The sequence below is a fragment of the Parasteatoda tepidariorum genome, chromosome 10 (genome assembly GCF_982258835.1).
Source record: "Parasteatoda tepidariorum strain Cologne lab strain chromosome 10, Ptep-v5.0, whole genome shotgun sequence".
NCBI classification, from domain to species: domain Eukaryota; kingdom Metazoa; phylum Arthropoda; class Arachnida; order Araneae; family Theridiidae; genus Parasteatoda; species Parasteatoda tepidariorum.
In genome coordinates, this window is record NC_141764.1 from 70,826,456 (window position 1) to 70,845,680 (window position 19,225).

General features: G+C 30.5%; 1 protein-coding gene across 2 annotated transcripts; it reads left to right on the forward strand.

The window, feature by feature from the left end:
- The first annotated feature begins 5,066 nt into the window (after positions 1–5,066).
- On the forward strand, positions 5,067–18,419 carry LOC107436254 (uncharacterized). Of its 2 annotated transcripts, none has more exons than XM_016047890.4 (7): positions 5,067–5,393; positions 7,798–7,891; positions 10,123–10,262; positions 12,149–12,236; positions 15,155–15,304; positions 15,656–15,722; positions 18,163–18,419. In XM_016047890.4, exons 1-6 carry the CDS (start codon positions 5,254–5,256, stop codon positions 15,716–15,718), a joined length of 675 nt encoding a protein of 224 aa, XP_015903376.1. In that variant the 5' UTR covers positions 5,067–5,253; the 3' UTR covers positions 15,719–15,722; positions 18,163–18,419. The 2 variants fall into 2 exon arrangements, with proteins under 2 accessions (XP_015903376.1, XP_071040175.1); XM_071184074.2 differs by having other exon boundaries at positions 5,104–5,393; positions 18,239–18,419.
- Positions 18,420–19,225: the final 806 nt, after the last annotated feature.

The following is a 19,225-nucleotide window of genomic DNA, read 5'->3' on the forward strand; positions in this document are numbered from 1 at the left end:
AAAACAGTTCCTGGTTTAGAAGATCAAACACGGAACTTTACAAAGCATATAAAGAACCTGATGTCATTAAATTTATCAAAATTCAAAGGATTAAATGGGCAGGCCACATTATAAGAATGGGGGATAGCAGGACAACCAAAAAAGTTTTCAGTGCCAGGCCAACAGGTACAAGAAAAAGAGGACGGCCAAACCTAAGATTTTTAGACTGCCTTGAAAAGGACCTACAAGTTTTAAAGATAATAAACTGGAGACCCTTGGCTAAGGGAAGAATGTCTTGGCATAGGCTTGTTGAGAAGGCCAAGGCCCATCCTGGGCTGTCGTGCCAATGAGAAGAAGAAAGTTTCCTTAATTTGCTTAATTCTTTACATATCTTTATAAATTCGATATGGTCAATAATAATCTTGTTAATGTTTTGTTGAATATGCTTTCATAAATAACTTTTATTTAAATTTAAAAATTACACTCGATAACCTTTTTACATAATAGTTAAATTATTTTAAACTAAATTTTTTTACATAGTTAAATATAGTAATTATTAATTTAAAAAATTGAATAAGTCACTCAATATTGAATATATTCAAAATTGTGTATAAATTGTTTTTATGGTGATTAATTTAATCAAGAAAAAGGTTCTTTGAAAATTGTTTTGAGAAAAAAGAATTTTTAGTACCCATATCCTAATTATATTTTTTAAAAAAGTTTAAAATATTTTCTGAGTTCTTAAAATGTGTTTTTTTTTTTTTTTTTTTTTTTTTTTTTTTTTTTTTTGAAAAATTTGGCTACGCACTCTTTTAAACGAAAACGTCTGAATATGAAGAATATATAACGGTTACTAACCTTGTAGATTTTAAATATCAATGCCAAATTAAACAAATGTTTAATTTGAAGAAAAAAAATAGCGTAAAGAATTGCATTTTTGTGTCTAAGCAAGGGCTTCCGCAAAACGGAGGTCAAGTGTGCAATCCCCCCCCCAACTGGAAATTAAAAAATTGAGCTGTAATGTTGCCTTTTTAAGAGTGATGCTATAATAAGCTTTATTTATTTATTTTTTATTTACTGATTAGAAAGCATGGCAAAAATAATGAATAGGAAATTAAAAAAATTTAGAACTTCAGATCTCACTCTTTTGTGTGCTAAGATCTTAACTTGATTAAAGCGTGATATTTATATTATTATAAACCGTAGTAGCATTGTAGTGGTTAAAGAATCGAACTCCGGTTCGGAGGGACCGGGGTTCAATCCACGACTCCGCTAAGACCCATCAAATTCAAGCGATAAAAGTGCTCGTAAGATCTGTGGAATCGAAAGTCCTGTAGTCAGTCACTGAGCAGTACCATAAGAACAGGAATCTGGAGAAAATTTCCTTCCTCATTAGATCTATGTCAAAATTGTGGAAGTGACCACGCGAATAGGTGGTGATGCCGTCTATCCGGGAGTTCTGAGCTGAGACACGCTTTCACCCTTGCAATGCTCTTTTGCCAAACGAACGGCCCTCCTTTCTGTCTTAATTCGCAAAGGCAATGGCTGGCGTGCTTAGCCAGTCCAAGTATCATAAGAAACAACAACAATAAGATTATATCGTAATATTTTAATAAAACGCAATTTTTTTTTATTTGTTAAAAATACAAATTTTTGTCACAAATTGTTAGTTTAGCATTTTCAATTAAATTATTGAAAATATATATGGATACATTTATGAATATTTTCCCCGGATGCGAACTCCCTCCGAAAAATTTCAAATTATGCCCTTGTGTGTATGGTACGATACACTCCAAATTAAATTCCATCTACGGTTTATATTAATATTAAAAACATAAAATCCAGTTTAAGAGAACAAAATAAAAAATGTTTAAATCGTTTCTGTTATTATTATTCGTATACTCTCATCTTTTGTTACATTAATATAGGGAAAAATATAACTGATTTAGTTTCTCGCGTTATAAATGTTTTATTTTCTGTTTGGACTAAGAGTGAACATAATTAGAATTTCTTATCAGTGGGAAGGAAATTTTAGTTGAAATTATTTATCGTTGACCTTGAAATAAACTAATTGCCCAAAACTAATTATGCATCCTTTGCACACGGATGTAACAACACGGATATTTAATTTGAATGTTTGATTCTTGTTTAAACAAAGATAAGTTATACTGTACTAAAAAAAGGAAGATCATTTAATTTTTAATTTCTTTAATAATTAACTATCCGCCATCGGAATAGATTGTTCGCCTTCGCAAGCTCATCACTTCGAAAGATATACACTGGCGTAGCTAACTTGGCATCATTGCTTCGAATACTTCATTGTGGCGCCATCTATGGCCAAGAATTCGACTTCTGCCACACAATACGTCATGCCCGTTTATAGGGCGGGCCCCATTCATTCATCCACAGATCGTAATTTTAACTTGAATGAAAGAACGATGGACTTTTGACCTTAAAGGAGGTAGAGATTGCTAGTTCTTTGTTCAGACTCCGAAAACTTGACCAAAGATGAACTAATAGGAGGGTTAGTTTCATTAGTTATTTTGTGCTGGTTTTATATTACATTCTGGACTTGAGTTGAAAAATATGTAACCATTGATATAATTGAAATTATTAACTAAAATGATTTGAAAATTTTTGCAGTACATATGGATGCCACAGGCGATTAAAAATGTAAGGTGTGGTAAAAAACTCAATTTATTATTTGTTTATTTAATTATTCAATTGTAACTACTACCATGACATACATTGTAAATTATTCAAATTTAAAGCAAAAAATTCTCCTCTAAGGATTTGACATTTGGCTGGTTGCCATTTTGATTCGTTGCATTACGGGGTGTTTCAAAATTCCATCTAGGGGGGAGGTGACAAAAGTATTTAAACTCGCCTTTGAACAGCGGTTCCCAATTTTTTTTTCTTTTTTCGGTTATGGAACACTAAATAGTTGATCTTCTTTTCGTGGAACTCTGATGTTCATTCGCATTTCGGAATAAATTATTTAAATGAAAACAACTATTTTGAGAATATTTCACTAAATTTAATTTTTTCATCGCTTTATCATCCTTAAATTAAATTTTTAAAATTAAGTTGTTAAAACGCAAAAAAATACTGTTATAAATGCTGGAGAATAGTTATATGAGTTGTTTTACTTTGAATTGAAAAGTTCCATGTGGGATAGTAATGCAGAGTTCTATATACGCCTGTCTCTGACATAGTTTATTCAACATACTCATTTTTTATTATTGTTATTTCTTTTTATCTGGAATTTTAGATTCATTTCATAAAAATAACCAAAATATTAAAGAAATACTGATTTATTGATTACCTAAAAATGTAATTTCGAGCTTAAAAACTCATTGCTGGTTTTAAAAAAGTTTTAATCCCCGAAGCCCTTGCGACCCTTCCATGGGCTTGCAAATCACGTTGAGAGAGTGAAAATCTCAAAAAACGCATACAGATTCTGAATCAAGAGGAAAAGATAAGTGGAGGTGAGAAATTTTTACATTTTGCTTCGAAGTGACTTTTTGCTATGAGGTCTATTTAAAACCACCAGTTTATGCTACAAATGGAGCCACATCGGAGAATCTCATTTGTTGTTTTGCTGTTCTTTGAAAATATCAAATGCACATCGGGCATTTTAGAGCGTGTCCAGGAATCATTTTTACGTCGCTGTTAGTAGTGCCACTTCAAAAAACTCTTACAATAATTAATTAAATAAATCTTTTTTGTAGTTAAACCGCAGCTTTTTTTGTTACTATCTCACAGCGTAAAATCGAACCCTGCATAAGTTTTTCGCCATTTTTGTCCCCTCAACATTGTTTAAGATCCTATGTTCTATGGTGAGATTTTATCCTCTCAATGCCATTATCCCCCCCTCTGAATTTGTCTTCCTTTATCATCACCCTTCTGAAATACCTAATTTTAAATAATGTAAAAATTATATACCTCAAATATTTTCTTACTATTATTTTATAAAAATAACAAATATTTACTAATTTTTTTTTTTGCGTGGAATTATCTTTGTATAAACGAATTTTATGATTGTGTGCAAAAAATTTTCAATTCGCTTAAAAAGTTCTCTTGTTTTTTTTGTTTTTTTTTAGCGCAGCGTATATTGTAAACTTTATAAGAAAGGCGTGTTATTTGCTAGCTTATTCAAAAAAAAACTTTTTTACAGTTTTAGGGGTAAAAAGAGGACTTTAGAGTAGAGATATCCAAGTCAACGAGATGTAATTGTACTTAATCCCTAAACTTTAATCATGCCTTATATGGTTATTCATGCATCTCCATATCAAATGTATGGTAAAAATGATTCTGTTCCCTATATTAAATGCCTCTAAACAATGTATTTGCAATGACGCAAACATGCATCTGGTGGATTACTTAAAGTCAATTGATCTAGGTCAGCCTAATGAGATAAATGTTTCTTACTCTTTGATGCAGATTTTTTTTATTAAACATATTTTTTATGCTTTTTTCATTATTTTGTATTAGTTTAGATAAAAATAAGCGATAAATATAATCAATTATTGATAAATATGAATGAATGAAATTTTCTTTCAAACTACTTCTTTTGATTTTTATAATAGTACAAAAATTGCGATAATCTAAGTGATTATCAAAATGCATGTGACACTGATTATCTAACAGATTTTTTTAGTGACTATTAGAGTGCTTTTTAAAATTTAAAAAAAAAAACCGAAACATATTTTTGCTTGTAATTAAAGTTTCAGAAAAAAATATATTAAAGGAACACCGGTGTTGCTAGTGTGTCAAAACGTTATAGATCAAAGTCATAAAACGATGACTTAAATTTTAGTGCAAAATGAATTTTATCGCTTTTAAGTCACATTATTTTTATTTGCTTTTTGACAGGACAAGAAAATTTGCCCTTTATATATATAAAAAAATTATATCAAGAATTATATAATGTCCTAACATATAACTATGGAATAATTTTCAGACTTTAAGAAAGGAAAGAAAAAAGCGGAAATAGTAAGCATGACCTCCGTTTTGTCGATTGCACTAACGCAATCCGTATCTAGCTTCCTAGAATTACGTTACCTTAAGTAAAGTTACTATTCTTTGATTTGACAGTCGACGATCAGTGGTTTAAAACATTACTTAAGTTCAGCCTATTCACTTCTGCGCATTCGTGAAAGTGAAAAATCCGAGCAACGTTTTTGAAATAGCCTCCCCGGAAATAAGTTAGGTGATTTAAAAAAAATTTAATACTCACTCGCTACTTCTAACCTTCTCAAAATTAAAAGCATCATGTATTTAATTGTTTTTATATTATCTACAATCAATGTAGTCATTGGTGAACAGTGCACTCAGCTTAGTAATTGCATATGTAAATTTACGAATGGTAGTGTCATAGATCTGACCAGCTTGGGATATCAGAATGAAGCCAGGTAACATTTAAAACTCATTAATTTCATATTACACTGTTTTAAGCTCATTTTGAGTTTTTTTAAAAAATAAATAAGACACTCTATACAGTTTTTGAAAGCATTTTAATATTATAAATAGAGAGCGATTTTATATTACTTTACAAGACAAATACATGCTCTGGGTGTTCCATAATCACTGCCCTTAATGTATGCATATCTTTAAAATCCTTGATGAATATGAATACAAAAAGTATAATACAATGGGGGTCGCAAACTAATATTTCAGTGCTAGATGCAGTATCGAAATCTGTTGAATCACATCATATAGGGTGAAATCATTTCATATAGTGCGAAATATGGGATAAACGGGAAAAAAAAAAGTTTTTTGATTTCCCAAATAACATTGGATAGGTATTTATAAAGAATACAATTTTTGTTTCTACGAGAAATCATGATCAGGGTTTGATGTTTTTAGTCCCGCCATAATTAACAGAAATTCATTAGATTTCATTAACGCTTTTTTTTTTTTTTGCCTAAATTAAATATTAATTTGGACCTATTCTGTAAATACGTTTTAACTTTTTTTTTTGTAAGAATCTTAAAAATATACGACAAGTCAAATGTAATTAAATATCAAAAACTATAAAGTATTAAACACCATTAAACGCAATAAAGAGTAATTTCTTTAAATATATTTTATTTTATTCAATATATTTTATTTCAATATATTTTATTAAGATTTTTCTCAGAAATGACAATTCCATGACACACTATGGTATCGAAAGATGAAATGATATTAAACAATAATAAATCTTCCACCTACGATAATATAGTGAAGAGATCTATATATTTAAAAAATTTAGATTGCTAGATTTAAGATATTGTGAAAAGATTTATATATTTGCAGTCAATTTGAAATTTTCTCTTAATTAATTGAAATTTTTGAACAATTTTTTGGACTAAAATTGCTCTTTGCATCCGCTGCCCAAATGTCAGTGTGTAAGCACAGGCGATAGTGGAGTTATGAGGGAGACACAAATTATTCCTTTTATTATTATACATATGAAAATAACATTAAAGGGTAGTACTTATAGAGCACACCATATGTAAGAGTGATTCATTTCTATTGCAAATGACCTCCTCGAGAGTAAAGCTATCTCAAGAAAATTGAATATCTGGAAGCGAGTAAATCGTGACATTTGTTTATGTCGAGATTCAGTAGCCAATCAGGTTCGATACACACACGTGACGTCACTTGCGGATATCCAATTAAATCTGATCCGAAAATTAATTCAGCGTGATTATACTCCAAGCCTAAAAGCTATAACCTAAAGGATTAGGACGTTATAATGATTTCAGAGATAGTTTTCAGTTAAAGTTGCCAGTACCCAATTATTGGAAATTTACTCCCCCCCCCTAAGGATCGTTATGAAATAGTATCATTTTTTTCATGTGTACTGCATTAAACTTGAAATAATTAAACTTAAAATTAATCAGGTATGCATTAAAAATAATATTTGCTTTAATTGGTTATTATTATTACTAATTTCTACGGGGTTCTACTACGCTCTTTTTATAGCGATACGTAGTTTTCAAACATAAATTTCTTTTATTTTGGCATTTTCTTTATTACACTATAAGAAAACTCTATTACTCATGTACCACGTTTTGCCACTCGCTTTATAACGTGTGAGGGATGTATCTCGCAATTGAAATTTTGACAAATTTTCGATTAGCTAGAGTACTAAAATTTTCAATGTAGTTCTGCACAGAGCCCTTTAAGGTATAAGTAACAATAATTTAACGCTGAAGTAGGATTTATTATAATTTAAGACTAAGTAGAATTTATCACTTTAAATCATTTACACATCATATCACATTTTAAATTATTTTACAAGTAGCGTACTTAAATTTAGCAAATTCATTTAACAAACTTCTTTATTATTTTATTCTTAAGAGGCATTTCCTCTTCCGACAGAGCTCAACTGTCGAAAGGGTGGAGACGGGGAGGGAAAACTCTAAATATTATTTTAATAGTTTTCATTTAATGTTCACAAACAAACTGATGATGTATGTTTACTCCATCTGACAGTATCTTTCGATACATGTAAAATACAATACCGCGGTAATTTAAATTCGCTATTAATTTTTTGCTACAAAATTATGCCATTACAATTCTGCCATCAACGCTTTCTGATAGGTAAGTAAACAATACACAATTGCCAGTTTTTAGATTTCTGAATTAAGAAAAACTTTATGTATTCGGAGAAACCCAAAAAATTGTAATGTAATCCTAAACTTAGATCAATTCTAGTAAAGATGAAACAAATTAATATCACTCTTTTTCATATAAACGGAGTTAGTGTTTTTGTTGTTGTCTTTAATATATTAGTTATAGTTTACTAACTTTTTTTTCTCTATTAAGGTTTAAACGTATAGGACGAAAAAATTCGTATTTTAAATTCTACTACAATCCTTGCTTTCCTTTTACTCTTGGCGGAGCATGTATTGATGTATCAGTAAGTAAATGAATGTATGTTTTATTCTTTTATTTTACAAATAAATGCATCGTTAAAAAAGTTTCTAATTTGAATATGCACTCTCGATTATCCGTGTGCGGATTATCCGGTTTGCGGATTAACCGTGCTCATTCCGGAGTCACACAAAAAATATAAAGAGAAACATCTTCAAGATTTAAAAAATTTGATTCATGAAGTTATAACACTACCAAATTTTTGGAAGCAATATTCGTTATTGGATTGCAGTATATGGAATATCAGCAACATGGTCAAAGGTAAAATCGTCTACGTTATCACGATCTTAGAGAAAGATCATACCGCTTGATGAACAATCCTCTTCAGATGTTCAAGAAAAATACGATAGCAGTATTCTCGAACAAGCAAAAGAAATCTAAGGTTTCGAAATTCTTGATGAAGAAAATTGAGAAGATTGGTTTCAAAATGATGCATGTTAGCCTGGCTTCCAGTATTTGACTGATGAAGACATCGTTATGTTGTTAAATCAAATAGTGATGATAGTAACTGATGCAGAAGATGTAGTAAATGAATGAAATACTATTTCTCATTCTACTGCTCTGTGGAAGCTTTATTAGATTATATGGGAGGATTTGATTACGGTAACATTACTGCGGTTGGTAAAATATGTGTATCGATATATGGCGAAGACGCATTACGCATTTTTTAAAAAGGAAAATTCCTAGTTTGATGTTATGCATGCAAATGTCAGTAATTTTTTTATTTTTTGTACTGATATCTAATTTTTCTTTAACAAAAGGAGTTTTCGGATTATCCGTGTTTTTCGATTGTCCGTGTGACCTGTCCCGGTGATTAACCCGGATAATCGCTAGTGCACTGTAGCTTTAATCGTGACGTGTCATACGGCTGTGATTGAATTAATGTGCTGTTCGACAATTTTTTTTAAGTATAATTTAGGTGCTCTTAACGATAATAGTTATAATTGGCATAACCTGAGCAGTGGTGGCTCAGGAGATAGAGCCTTACAATGAGGTGAACCGGGTGCGAATCCCAGCGATGGCTGGTCGATACGAAATCCGGATATGGATTTAGTGCTTAACCTTTTGTGACAATTTATAAAACGCGAATAATCGTAATTTGCAACTTTAATTTTTCAGGCATTTATTTTATTTTCACGATTATCTTTTTATATCAATTAACACATATAGTTATATTATTGAAAAAAAAGTACGCAATATTTTAACATTTATAGAAAAAATTTATGTGTATGACGTAACGTTTGCGGCACAGTGCATAATAATATTTTTTCAATTATATATATATATATATATACATTTTTATTAAATTTAAATACTTAATCAATTTTGTTAAGATTTTTATCTTATGAAAACATTAACCCTCTGAATTATTATTGTAAATTTATAATCATTATTGTGAATTTATAACGATACTGTTATGTTATATAAGTGTATTTAGAATTATAAAAAGATAAAATAATATTCCCCTTTCAGTCATTTTCAAATTAAACTTAACTAAATTTTTAAAAAAAAATACCTAGTTATGTTCCAATAGTTATCCTTATATAAAATTTGGGTTGAATGGTTTGTATCAAAGGGAACATTAATTTTAAACGGTATTATAGTTAATATAGCAGCGAGGGCTCAGTGGTTTTTTTTAGTCATTCATTGTGAAGAACTAAGGTTCGATCCCCAATGGCTACTTGCAGCCCACTCAGCTTCAGATTAATAAGTTTCACCATGTCTGTGAAGTAAAGGTGGCCCGCGCGCAGCGCTGCTCACATTTCCAAAATCATGCCGTTGGTCATGAACGTATGGAATTTTACCCTCCATGACGCCCCTGGCCCACAACATGCTGTTGCGGGAATGTTTTACTATTTATTATAGTTCTGAAGTGTTTTTTTCCCCTTCTTTCTGCGATTCTAATAAATATTTGTTTTCGTAATTTCTCACATTCATAAATTTGAAGGCAATCTGCTTTTTCGTGATAAAAAATACTGTGCTATTTTTTGTAGTTTTAAGTTAAAATGAATGAATCAGAATGAACTATACTGAACTTCAGAATGGATTATACATAACGGGGGATTCTGACTTGGTTTTTCGCAATTTTGTGCCATTTAACTTTTTTGTAAATGTATCTTTGGGTTGCAATGCCGGTGACCTTAAGATTAAAATAAGTTTTGTAACTCTTGTTTTAGTCTCATGATGGAATTTAACTGTTTCTTTTATTTTAACTAGGTTTGTCAAGTTGGGCCCTCCTCCTCCAACAATGAAGCTGAAAACTGGGATTGCGGCAACAGCAATAATGAATTTATTTGGAATACAACACACAAAACGTTTACTTTAGTGTATACAGCACACAGTCAGCACCCACGTAGGTGAGGGAAAGATTCAAACACCCCTCTGTGCAAGGAGAAAAAAAATTTTCTCTACTCACAAATTTTTTTTTTTTTTAAATCCTCCCAAAGCATTTATTTAGCTAATTCAAAAGGCTTGACTAAAAAAAAATTTAAAAAAAGGGATGACAAAAAAAAAGAAAGAAAAAAACACTTTCTACTTGGCGAGTCAAATAATAAAATAGGCGACTTAAATTAAAGAAGCAACTGGTCACCTTTTCCCATCGATTTTTACCTTGAAAGTCAAGGTACAGAAAGTCGAGTGAAAAAAAAAACTTACATTAAATTTTTATCCATTCAAAATTTTTATCCTGGAATTCAACATTTTTATGATGGATTCCATCAATTTGTGATGGAAAGATTCATGTGAAAGGTGAGTTCTTTAACAATTCACGCATTTCAAAGTTGTACCTAATTTATACATTTAACGTTATTTGCCACCCCAAATGCTTTTAAACAAAGTTCTTTCAATTCAGTATGTTTAACTTAGCAACTCTGACACTTATTTATATTATTTTTATTGCTGAACTAACTTTTGTTGACCGTAAATTATTTCTAATAGGATTTTTTTTAAATATAATTTAATCCAATTCCAGAAAGAACGTTTGCAAAAGGAGGCAATTAAATAAAAATGGCCTATCGATATCGGTCAATGATTCAATAGATTTGAGTAAAAAGTGGTCTCTAAAGTTATTAGAATTTATCGGCCACTAGCTAATAGCTTACTTACTTTATTTAACAAAAGCTGGGTACCTGGGCCGCGCAGAAGACCCATATCCCATTCATCGTGAAATTACAGTAAAATTAAAAAATATAAGCAGTTTGTATAGAGTCTCTGGGGTGACTGATATTGTAAAGCAAGCACCTTGCTTGTTTAACTGAAAAGAAAGTGAAAATAATTCTAAGTAACTTGCTATAGTAAAGATGGCTGTGTATTTATTGTCCACATGAGGTATACTAGCTAATAACAAAAAATTTAAATTTCCAAGTCTTGCACAGAATCTCCCCTTTTTCGTTCAAAAATACACAATATATTGTTATTCCTTTATTTTTAGGAGCAATATTTCTGGGGTCAGTGACGATGAGGCATGGTCATGGTCACGGAATTCTTCATGGCTTCAAAATGCCCTCTATTTCTTCGTACCATAATCTTGATGGTTACGGAGAATCACTTTTAGAGGGCTGTGTAGATTATCCGTATGTATAAAGAAAAAAAATTATTTAGAAAATTGACCGGATTTCGGTCATATATGCTTCACATAGAAAATGTTCTAAAATTGTGACTAATAGTGATCTCAATAATCATTAATAGTAATTATTAAGATCATAATAATGATGAATATTGAGAAAGTCAAGACAGAAAACATCAAAATCAGTTTGATTGCCCGATGAGACTTGGTCTTTCAAAAAAGATCAATTCACTTCCTTTGTTTTCTCCGATAATGTTGTTGTTGTTGTTCATTTGCGTCGCACTAGGGCTGCACAATGGGCTATTGGTGACGATCTGGGAAACATCCCTGAGGATAATCCGAATACATGCCATCACGATTTTGATCCTCTGCGGAGAGGATGGCACCCCCGCTTCGGTAGCCCGACGACCCGCACGCAAAGTCGAGCACTTTACGGTAGAACAGTTTAACGAGGACCAATACCGCATACCCTCGGTACCTACGCAGACTGATCCAAGTGGTCACCCACCTGCACACTGACCGCAGCCAGTGATGCTTGACTTCGGTGATCTGCTGGGAACCGTGTCTTGACGATCAGTCCACTGCGGGATTCTCCGATACTCAAACAGCTTGTATGTTACTGTTCTCGTATTTTTTTTTACCTCATTTTATGCTTATAATTATTTTCTTTTTTTACAGAAAAACAATTGTCAACCTTAAATGTGACGAAGAAGCAATAACACCAATTTTAGAGTTTGAAAAAGAGCTCCCTGAGACCATGGTTTATGTAAGTATTTTGTCGTTAATTATTTTTACTTTATCAAAATGTTATTGATGAAAATATTACATTTTCAGTTACATGTTTTTATATTTAAATATACTCAGTTCCCTCCTTTCGTGCATTTTTATTTCTTAAAATTTTATTATTATTATTTAAAAGGAAAAGCGAAATTCATTTTATCTTGTACGGTGAGCAAAATCTTTATGTTCTAAGACTTAATCTTAATGTTTAGAGATGGTTTCAAATATGCTAATTAATTCACACAGACGATATTTTAAGTTGCGAAATTTGGAACAAAAACGTACCTTCTCTATTATTTATTTATTTTTAAAACGGATTTGGATTACTGATCCCAAAAATGTAGGGGATAGACAAATTATGGTCCCAATACTTTGGTCAGGAGATCAGTCCACAGTTTGCACCTTTTAATGTTAATTTTACTTTTTGCGTATTTCACCATATCTCGAGAAATTTTTAGGCGAATCGAAACATTTTTGCACATAATTATTAAATTCGTTTATTTAAAGATTTCATGCAAAAAAAATATTTTGAGTAAATATTTATTATTTTTCATTACAGTAAAAACTAAATATTTACTAATCAATAGTAGTCGAAACAATTTTGATATGCGATATGTTTTCAAACAGATAATTTTGTTTTTAATAAAATAAATAATTATATTGTTTCAGAGCTATCAAATCTGAATATTAAGTCATTCTAGTGAGTTTGAAGTGAAAATTTGTTTTAGTTAGTTAGAGATATATTGTTAAAAAAATGACAGGGTTGCTAGATTTAGAAATAACTTGCTCTTTTGGCAGTTTTGATTTGGCCTTTTTTTCTTGTTTATTAATATCTGTTCTTGGGGAAAGCCGTGCACCATCCTACGTTAATGTTAATATATTGTTTGAGCAGCGGGATTAGGTTCATTTTAATCATTTAACAAACTATAATTTAGGTTTAGATTTCGAGGTTGGTCTATTGTTAAGAAGATAAGAAGTATTTTATAACCATTCTTTTTTTTTTCAAATGATAATTCTTGCGCCTTGAAATAATAGATCTTCAAATGACGATACTGATAACGATTCTTCTTTTAAACACCAAACAATAAAACACAGTACACAGTAAAAATTGTGTACTGAAAAGCAAAATCGGGGGAGAAATAGTACTAATTCTTTTAGGAGAAACTTAAAAAATCGCTGTCCCTCAGTGGACTGGATTCCCAGTAGGCCACTTTGATCATCCGGCGAGGTTGCGCGGCATTGGTCCTCGTTAAACTGTTCGATTGTCAACTCTGTGCACAGGTCATCCAGCTACCAAAGCAGGGAAACCATCCCCTCTGCAGAGGATCAGAATTGTGATAGCATGTCTTCGGATCATACTAAGGGATGTTTTTCAGACCGTCGCCACTAGGAAATATATGTACAATTTACAATATAATTACACGAAAGATATAATAGGTATATTTATTTACTTAAAAGAATTCCTTAATGAGAGAGAATAATACATTTTTTTTTCTATCGACATTAGTTAAATGAAAAATAGTGATAGGTAAGTAAACTTCTTTCAAATTTTTTGCAATTTCGAATTTTTTTGAAGCCTTTGATTTGAATCATGTGATTCGCAGCTAAGTCGTTTAAGTCATGATATTCGAATCAGTTATCCAAATCACTAGATTTGAAATGAGATCTGAATCACCTGATTTGATACATTTGATTCGAACGATGACCTAAATCGCGGGATTTAATTCACTGATATTAATCATTTAATTTGAATATTGATCCAAAACACACGATTCAAATTATTGATGCAAATCACATGATTTGAATCGTTGATCTGAACCACTTGATTTGAATATTGATCCAAATCTCATGATTCGAATCAGTAATCCGAATCACATGATTCGAATCAGTGTTCTGAATCAAGTGATTCAAATCACTGATTTGAGTCGCTGATCTGAATCACTTGATTCGAATATTGATCCGAATCATATAATTGGAAGAGAGATCCGAATCGCATGATTGCAATCAGTGATCTGAATCTCTTGAGTCGAATCATTGATCTGAATAACATGATTCGGATCAGCGATTTAAATCACTTAATTTGAGTTACTGATCTGAATCACTTGAGTCAAATCAGTAATTTGAATAACTTTTCGAAACATGATTTGGATAAATATTGGAATCAAATGATTCAAATCTATAATTCGAATCGTGTGATTCGGATTACTGATTCAAATCATGTGATTCGGATAGCTGACACGAAGCAAGTGATTTAAATCACTGATTCAAATCAAGTGATTTGGATCACTTTTTGAATCAAGTGATTCAGATCAGTGAGTCGAATTCATTCAACTAATGATGATAGAAATTTTTTTTTATTTTTTTGTCATTAAAGAATTCTTTCAAATAAATAAATATACTTATTATATCTTTCATATAATTATATTGCATATGTTGGTAATTGCTATGAAGACTTTTAACTATGGTAAATTTTAAGAAACTACAAAAGAAATGTTTTATTTATTTTGCATTTATTTTTTATCTGAATTCATCGAATTCTTTAATTGAAAAATCATGAGTCCTTTATGCTTAAGAATCTCTTAGGTTTTACAAGAACTTTTTAATTTTATATATGACAAAGCACATAAGTTCAGAATCCGAATCAGTTGGAGAAAGAAGGTATACACAAATATATTTTCCCTCATGAGAAAAAGGTTCTTGCCTCTAACTTTTGTAGTGCAGACGATATTTCACAATATGATTGTATCATAAACTAGTACGTGAAGAAATAGCACGTTAAAATTGTGCGTAAGTTGTAGTACGTGAAAATCTGATCACTTATTATTCAAGTTACAATTGAACTCTTCCATCATACAGAAGTATAATATTTTGAAATATTAATGATTTTCATTCTTTTTATACCAGGAAATGACTTTAACAAGCAGATGTGCATGTCCTGATCTTTGCCAAGTTAGTGATCTTTGCTATGTTGCTCCTAAATCTGCTAGCCCTGTTTCTACTAGTCCTGTTTCCGTTAGTCCTGTTTCCGCTAGTCCTGTTTTGCCTTATCAATTTGTAAGTTTTTAAAACAATGGAAAGTTTTTCTAGATGATGGTGTTTATGAACTATTTTTAATTCGTAAATTAAAGGTTATGTGCTTCTGCTCATGTATGAATAGTACAAAATGCTTTTAATCTCACTAAATACTATTATTGTCCAACATTCCCATTTATATATCCCAATTTATTTTGATATCCGGTAATTCATATTTGTATTTAAGTAAATTAAATGATTTTGCGTGGTTAAAGTGTTTAATAATGTTTTTTTTTTTCGATCTATTCGTTTTGAAAATATTTAGACAATGCTTGAATTATATAATCTTAATTATTGCATATTTTTCTTTAATGTCTGCTATTTTCTTCACAGGTTCTACATATTTGTGTCATTATGTCTCTTACAATGATATTAGAACTGATTTTTCACAACTAGTCCTGTAAGTAATTTTTAACTTTTTCGTATCAGTTTAAAATGTTTCTGGACTTTTTTTCTTCGATTTTCTATTGAAATTTTTTATGTTTTTTGTTAAACAAATAGTCGGTGAGATTTTAAATCTGGACTTAGATTGGAATGAGTGTTTAAGAAAATGGACACAGTTCAAAATGTGTGTTTACAAAATTGGACATAGCTCAAAATGTGCGTTTACGAAAATAGACATCGCTCAAACTGCGTGTTTAGGAAATTAGACATAGCTCAAAATATGTGTTTATAAAAATGAACTATAACATTTGATTCTGTTTTTTAAATTTCTTGCATGAGTATTTTATCTTTTTTTTTTATTGAATAAACTAATGAATCCAAATAAATTTGCGATTTGATATCGTCAATTTGCATAAATCACTTTGTACATTTAATAAAATTAGTCTTTTTTCAAGAGACTTTTAAATATACAGTTGTTTTTACAAGGTTGCTATGGTATAATGACATATATATCAAAATTTGAAAATACATCCCAGAAAGCATGTAACCTTACGGTAACCTTGGGTCGGAATTTTTTTATTATTGTCACGAAAATGTTCGAATTAAAAACCAGATTTAAATAAAGCAAAAATATTGCAGTTTCAAACCTTTTGTCTTAAGAGAGTTAAAAATTATTTTTATGGCTTTTTGAAAAGTATTGTTACTTAGGTAGCTGAGCATACAAGACGTTGCGAAAGGAAACCTTATAATTACCTAGATTTAAGATTATTTTCACTTTAAGACTAGTTTTATTGAAGGATTTTTTCAAGCTTGAAAACCCTAAGACAACCTCGATTTAGGGTTTTTATAGAAGGTTGTTTTCCAAGGTTTAGGATTAGGGTAATGTGCGCAGAATAGAGCACGGATCTCGTTTTAAGGATAAAAGGTTTATAACTTAAACCGCATAAAAAACCTTTGTAGGTTTACATTAAAAGGCTGAGTGAAAATAAACTTTATTTTGCTATCTGGGCATGTGAAAGAGACCAGAAAAAAATGATATATAACTTCTGAAAAAACTAATATCAAACGACGTGAAACTACGATGGAATCCTCACGAATCGAGCGATTCAAAAAGTGTTAATTAATTCGAAATTTGCGTGTTGTAATATTGTATTAAAAACATCAAAATTTGAAAACCCATCTGATAAGGGCCAAAAAAATATATATATAAATATGGTTGAAAATGACTACTTGTATGAGAAATGGTATGTATTGACTGGCGATGATGCGATTTTAGAGAATTGCCGAACATTTTGCTTCTAAAAAAGATTGCTTATGATTTTTTTTATTTCTGCTCGTATTTGATAAACTTATGTTTGATTTTATTGCAGTCTCAAGATACATAACTACATTGATTTTCGAATATATATTTTAGCCTAATATTTCAAGCAACAGAAAAAAAATTTATAAAATAAATGGCCGTTAAATAGAAAACAAAAATGCAATTTACTGAATTTTAAGAAGGTACAGATGGCAAGAAAAATAGTAACAGTACTACTGGGGTTAAGATTTTATTACCCCTGATAGGTAATTTATGTATAAATATTGTGACTGTAGACAGCAATTTGCTTTGTTTGTAGCGTATATACGACTAAATATATCTTCGTTTTTTTTAATTATTGAAATTGAGCAAACTGAAAATACAATTCGCACAATTTTGTGATAATTTCTATTAGAATCAAAGTCATGAAAATAAATAAGATAAGTTCAGAGCACAAGTGTAAATGAAATCTGTAACCGAAGTTAAGTAAACGCCAGCCAATGCATACCATCTCTTTTCCCACACGTAGTGATGACATTTTCGTCCAATAGCGTGATCCGGCCACTTTGATATTTAATCGCTCCTGCCGATACACAGAGGATGTCACGATATGTTCCAGGCACAAATTACGACTAACGGCCGTTTACTTCAAACCCTGCTTCTAAGCAATTTCAAATGGCTGTGGAATACTTGAATCGTATATCAGAATTTGTTTCAGGCCCTCAACCAGTTAGAATTTATAAATTACAGAAAGCTTTTATGGATGTTAAAATTACGCTTCAATTTAAACACAAATCACTATAATAAAACTTCTCTAGAATATTAAACCTGTTCACACATCACCTCATAAGCATAACATATGCGGAAGGATGCACCGGAAGTCTTCTATATGTCTTCCAGTTTTAGGAAGCTTGTTATTGTTAAACGCCAGCCATTACATACCTTCACTCTTTCCGCACGTAGTGATGAGATCAATTTTCGACCAATAGCGTGATCCGGCCACTTTGATATTTAATCGCTCCTGTCGATACTCAGAGGAAGTGTTCTAGGCACAAATGATGACTAACAGCCGTTTATTTCGAACCCTGTTTCAAAGCAATTTCAAATGTTTCATAATTTTTGCTATCTTTAGATATAAATTGAGTATATTTTTCAGGATGGTCATGGAATACTTGGATTGAGTGATCGCAAAGCAGAAATTGCATATGAAGTGCAAAAACTTTTTCTTTCAGATATGTTAAAGCTGGATTTTAAAAACATTTTCTTATTTGGAGATTTATATTTGAGTATGCTATTATACAAACTATTTTTATAACTTCTTAACTGAAAATTATACTTCTTGAGAAATAAATAATAAAATAATGTTCATAATGTTATACTTGTTTACAAATAAAGAATTAGAAATTAAGCTTTCGCCATGTATGTTTGTTGTTTATTGAAAAAAATTTTATTTTAATTTATATCAGAATTTATTTTTAAGAATATTGTATGTTTATGTTTGTGTACTATAGTATGAGTGAGTGTTCATCAGTTCGCACGATTGTATTCGCAAAAATAATGCTTTCCAATATCGTATTAATGTAGCCAAAGCAAAATATATCAATGCAATAGTGTGAGCAAAAAAAACAAGGACAGATTTATTAACGAAATTTTATCAAGTAAAACTATCTAAATATCACAAAAATTCAAAATAAGAAACAAATACGAAAATATATATATCGAGAAGAACATAAAGATGACACGCACTTAGGAATTTTTTTTAAATATTTCCATAACTTAGTTGCCAGATTACAAAATATGAAATTAAAGCGTAAATAAAGGGTGTAAGGAGATATATTTTCAATGCGAGTTCATTCTGCTGAAGTTAAGAACAGCATTTGATTTGGCTGTTAACTTTTATTGGCACGAAAACTAAATTCGTGCAAGATAATGATATATTATATTGGATAATTAAAAGTTTACAATTAATAGAAGGTCAAATTTAAATGTAGATTATAGAAATCATTAACATTTATTGAATAATATTAATTATTTGAATATTGGAGGAGGATGTAAGTCAATTGCTAACTTTTAGCTACAGATTTGTCCGAATTTGATTTGCATACAGCAAAAGTATCAGAATAGATATCTAAAAGATTTTTATGCAAATATATTATTTTATTAATTTTAATACACAATTAACTCAATAGTTACGTATGGAAATAAATTACATTTGTTGG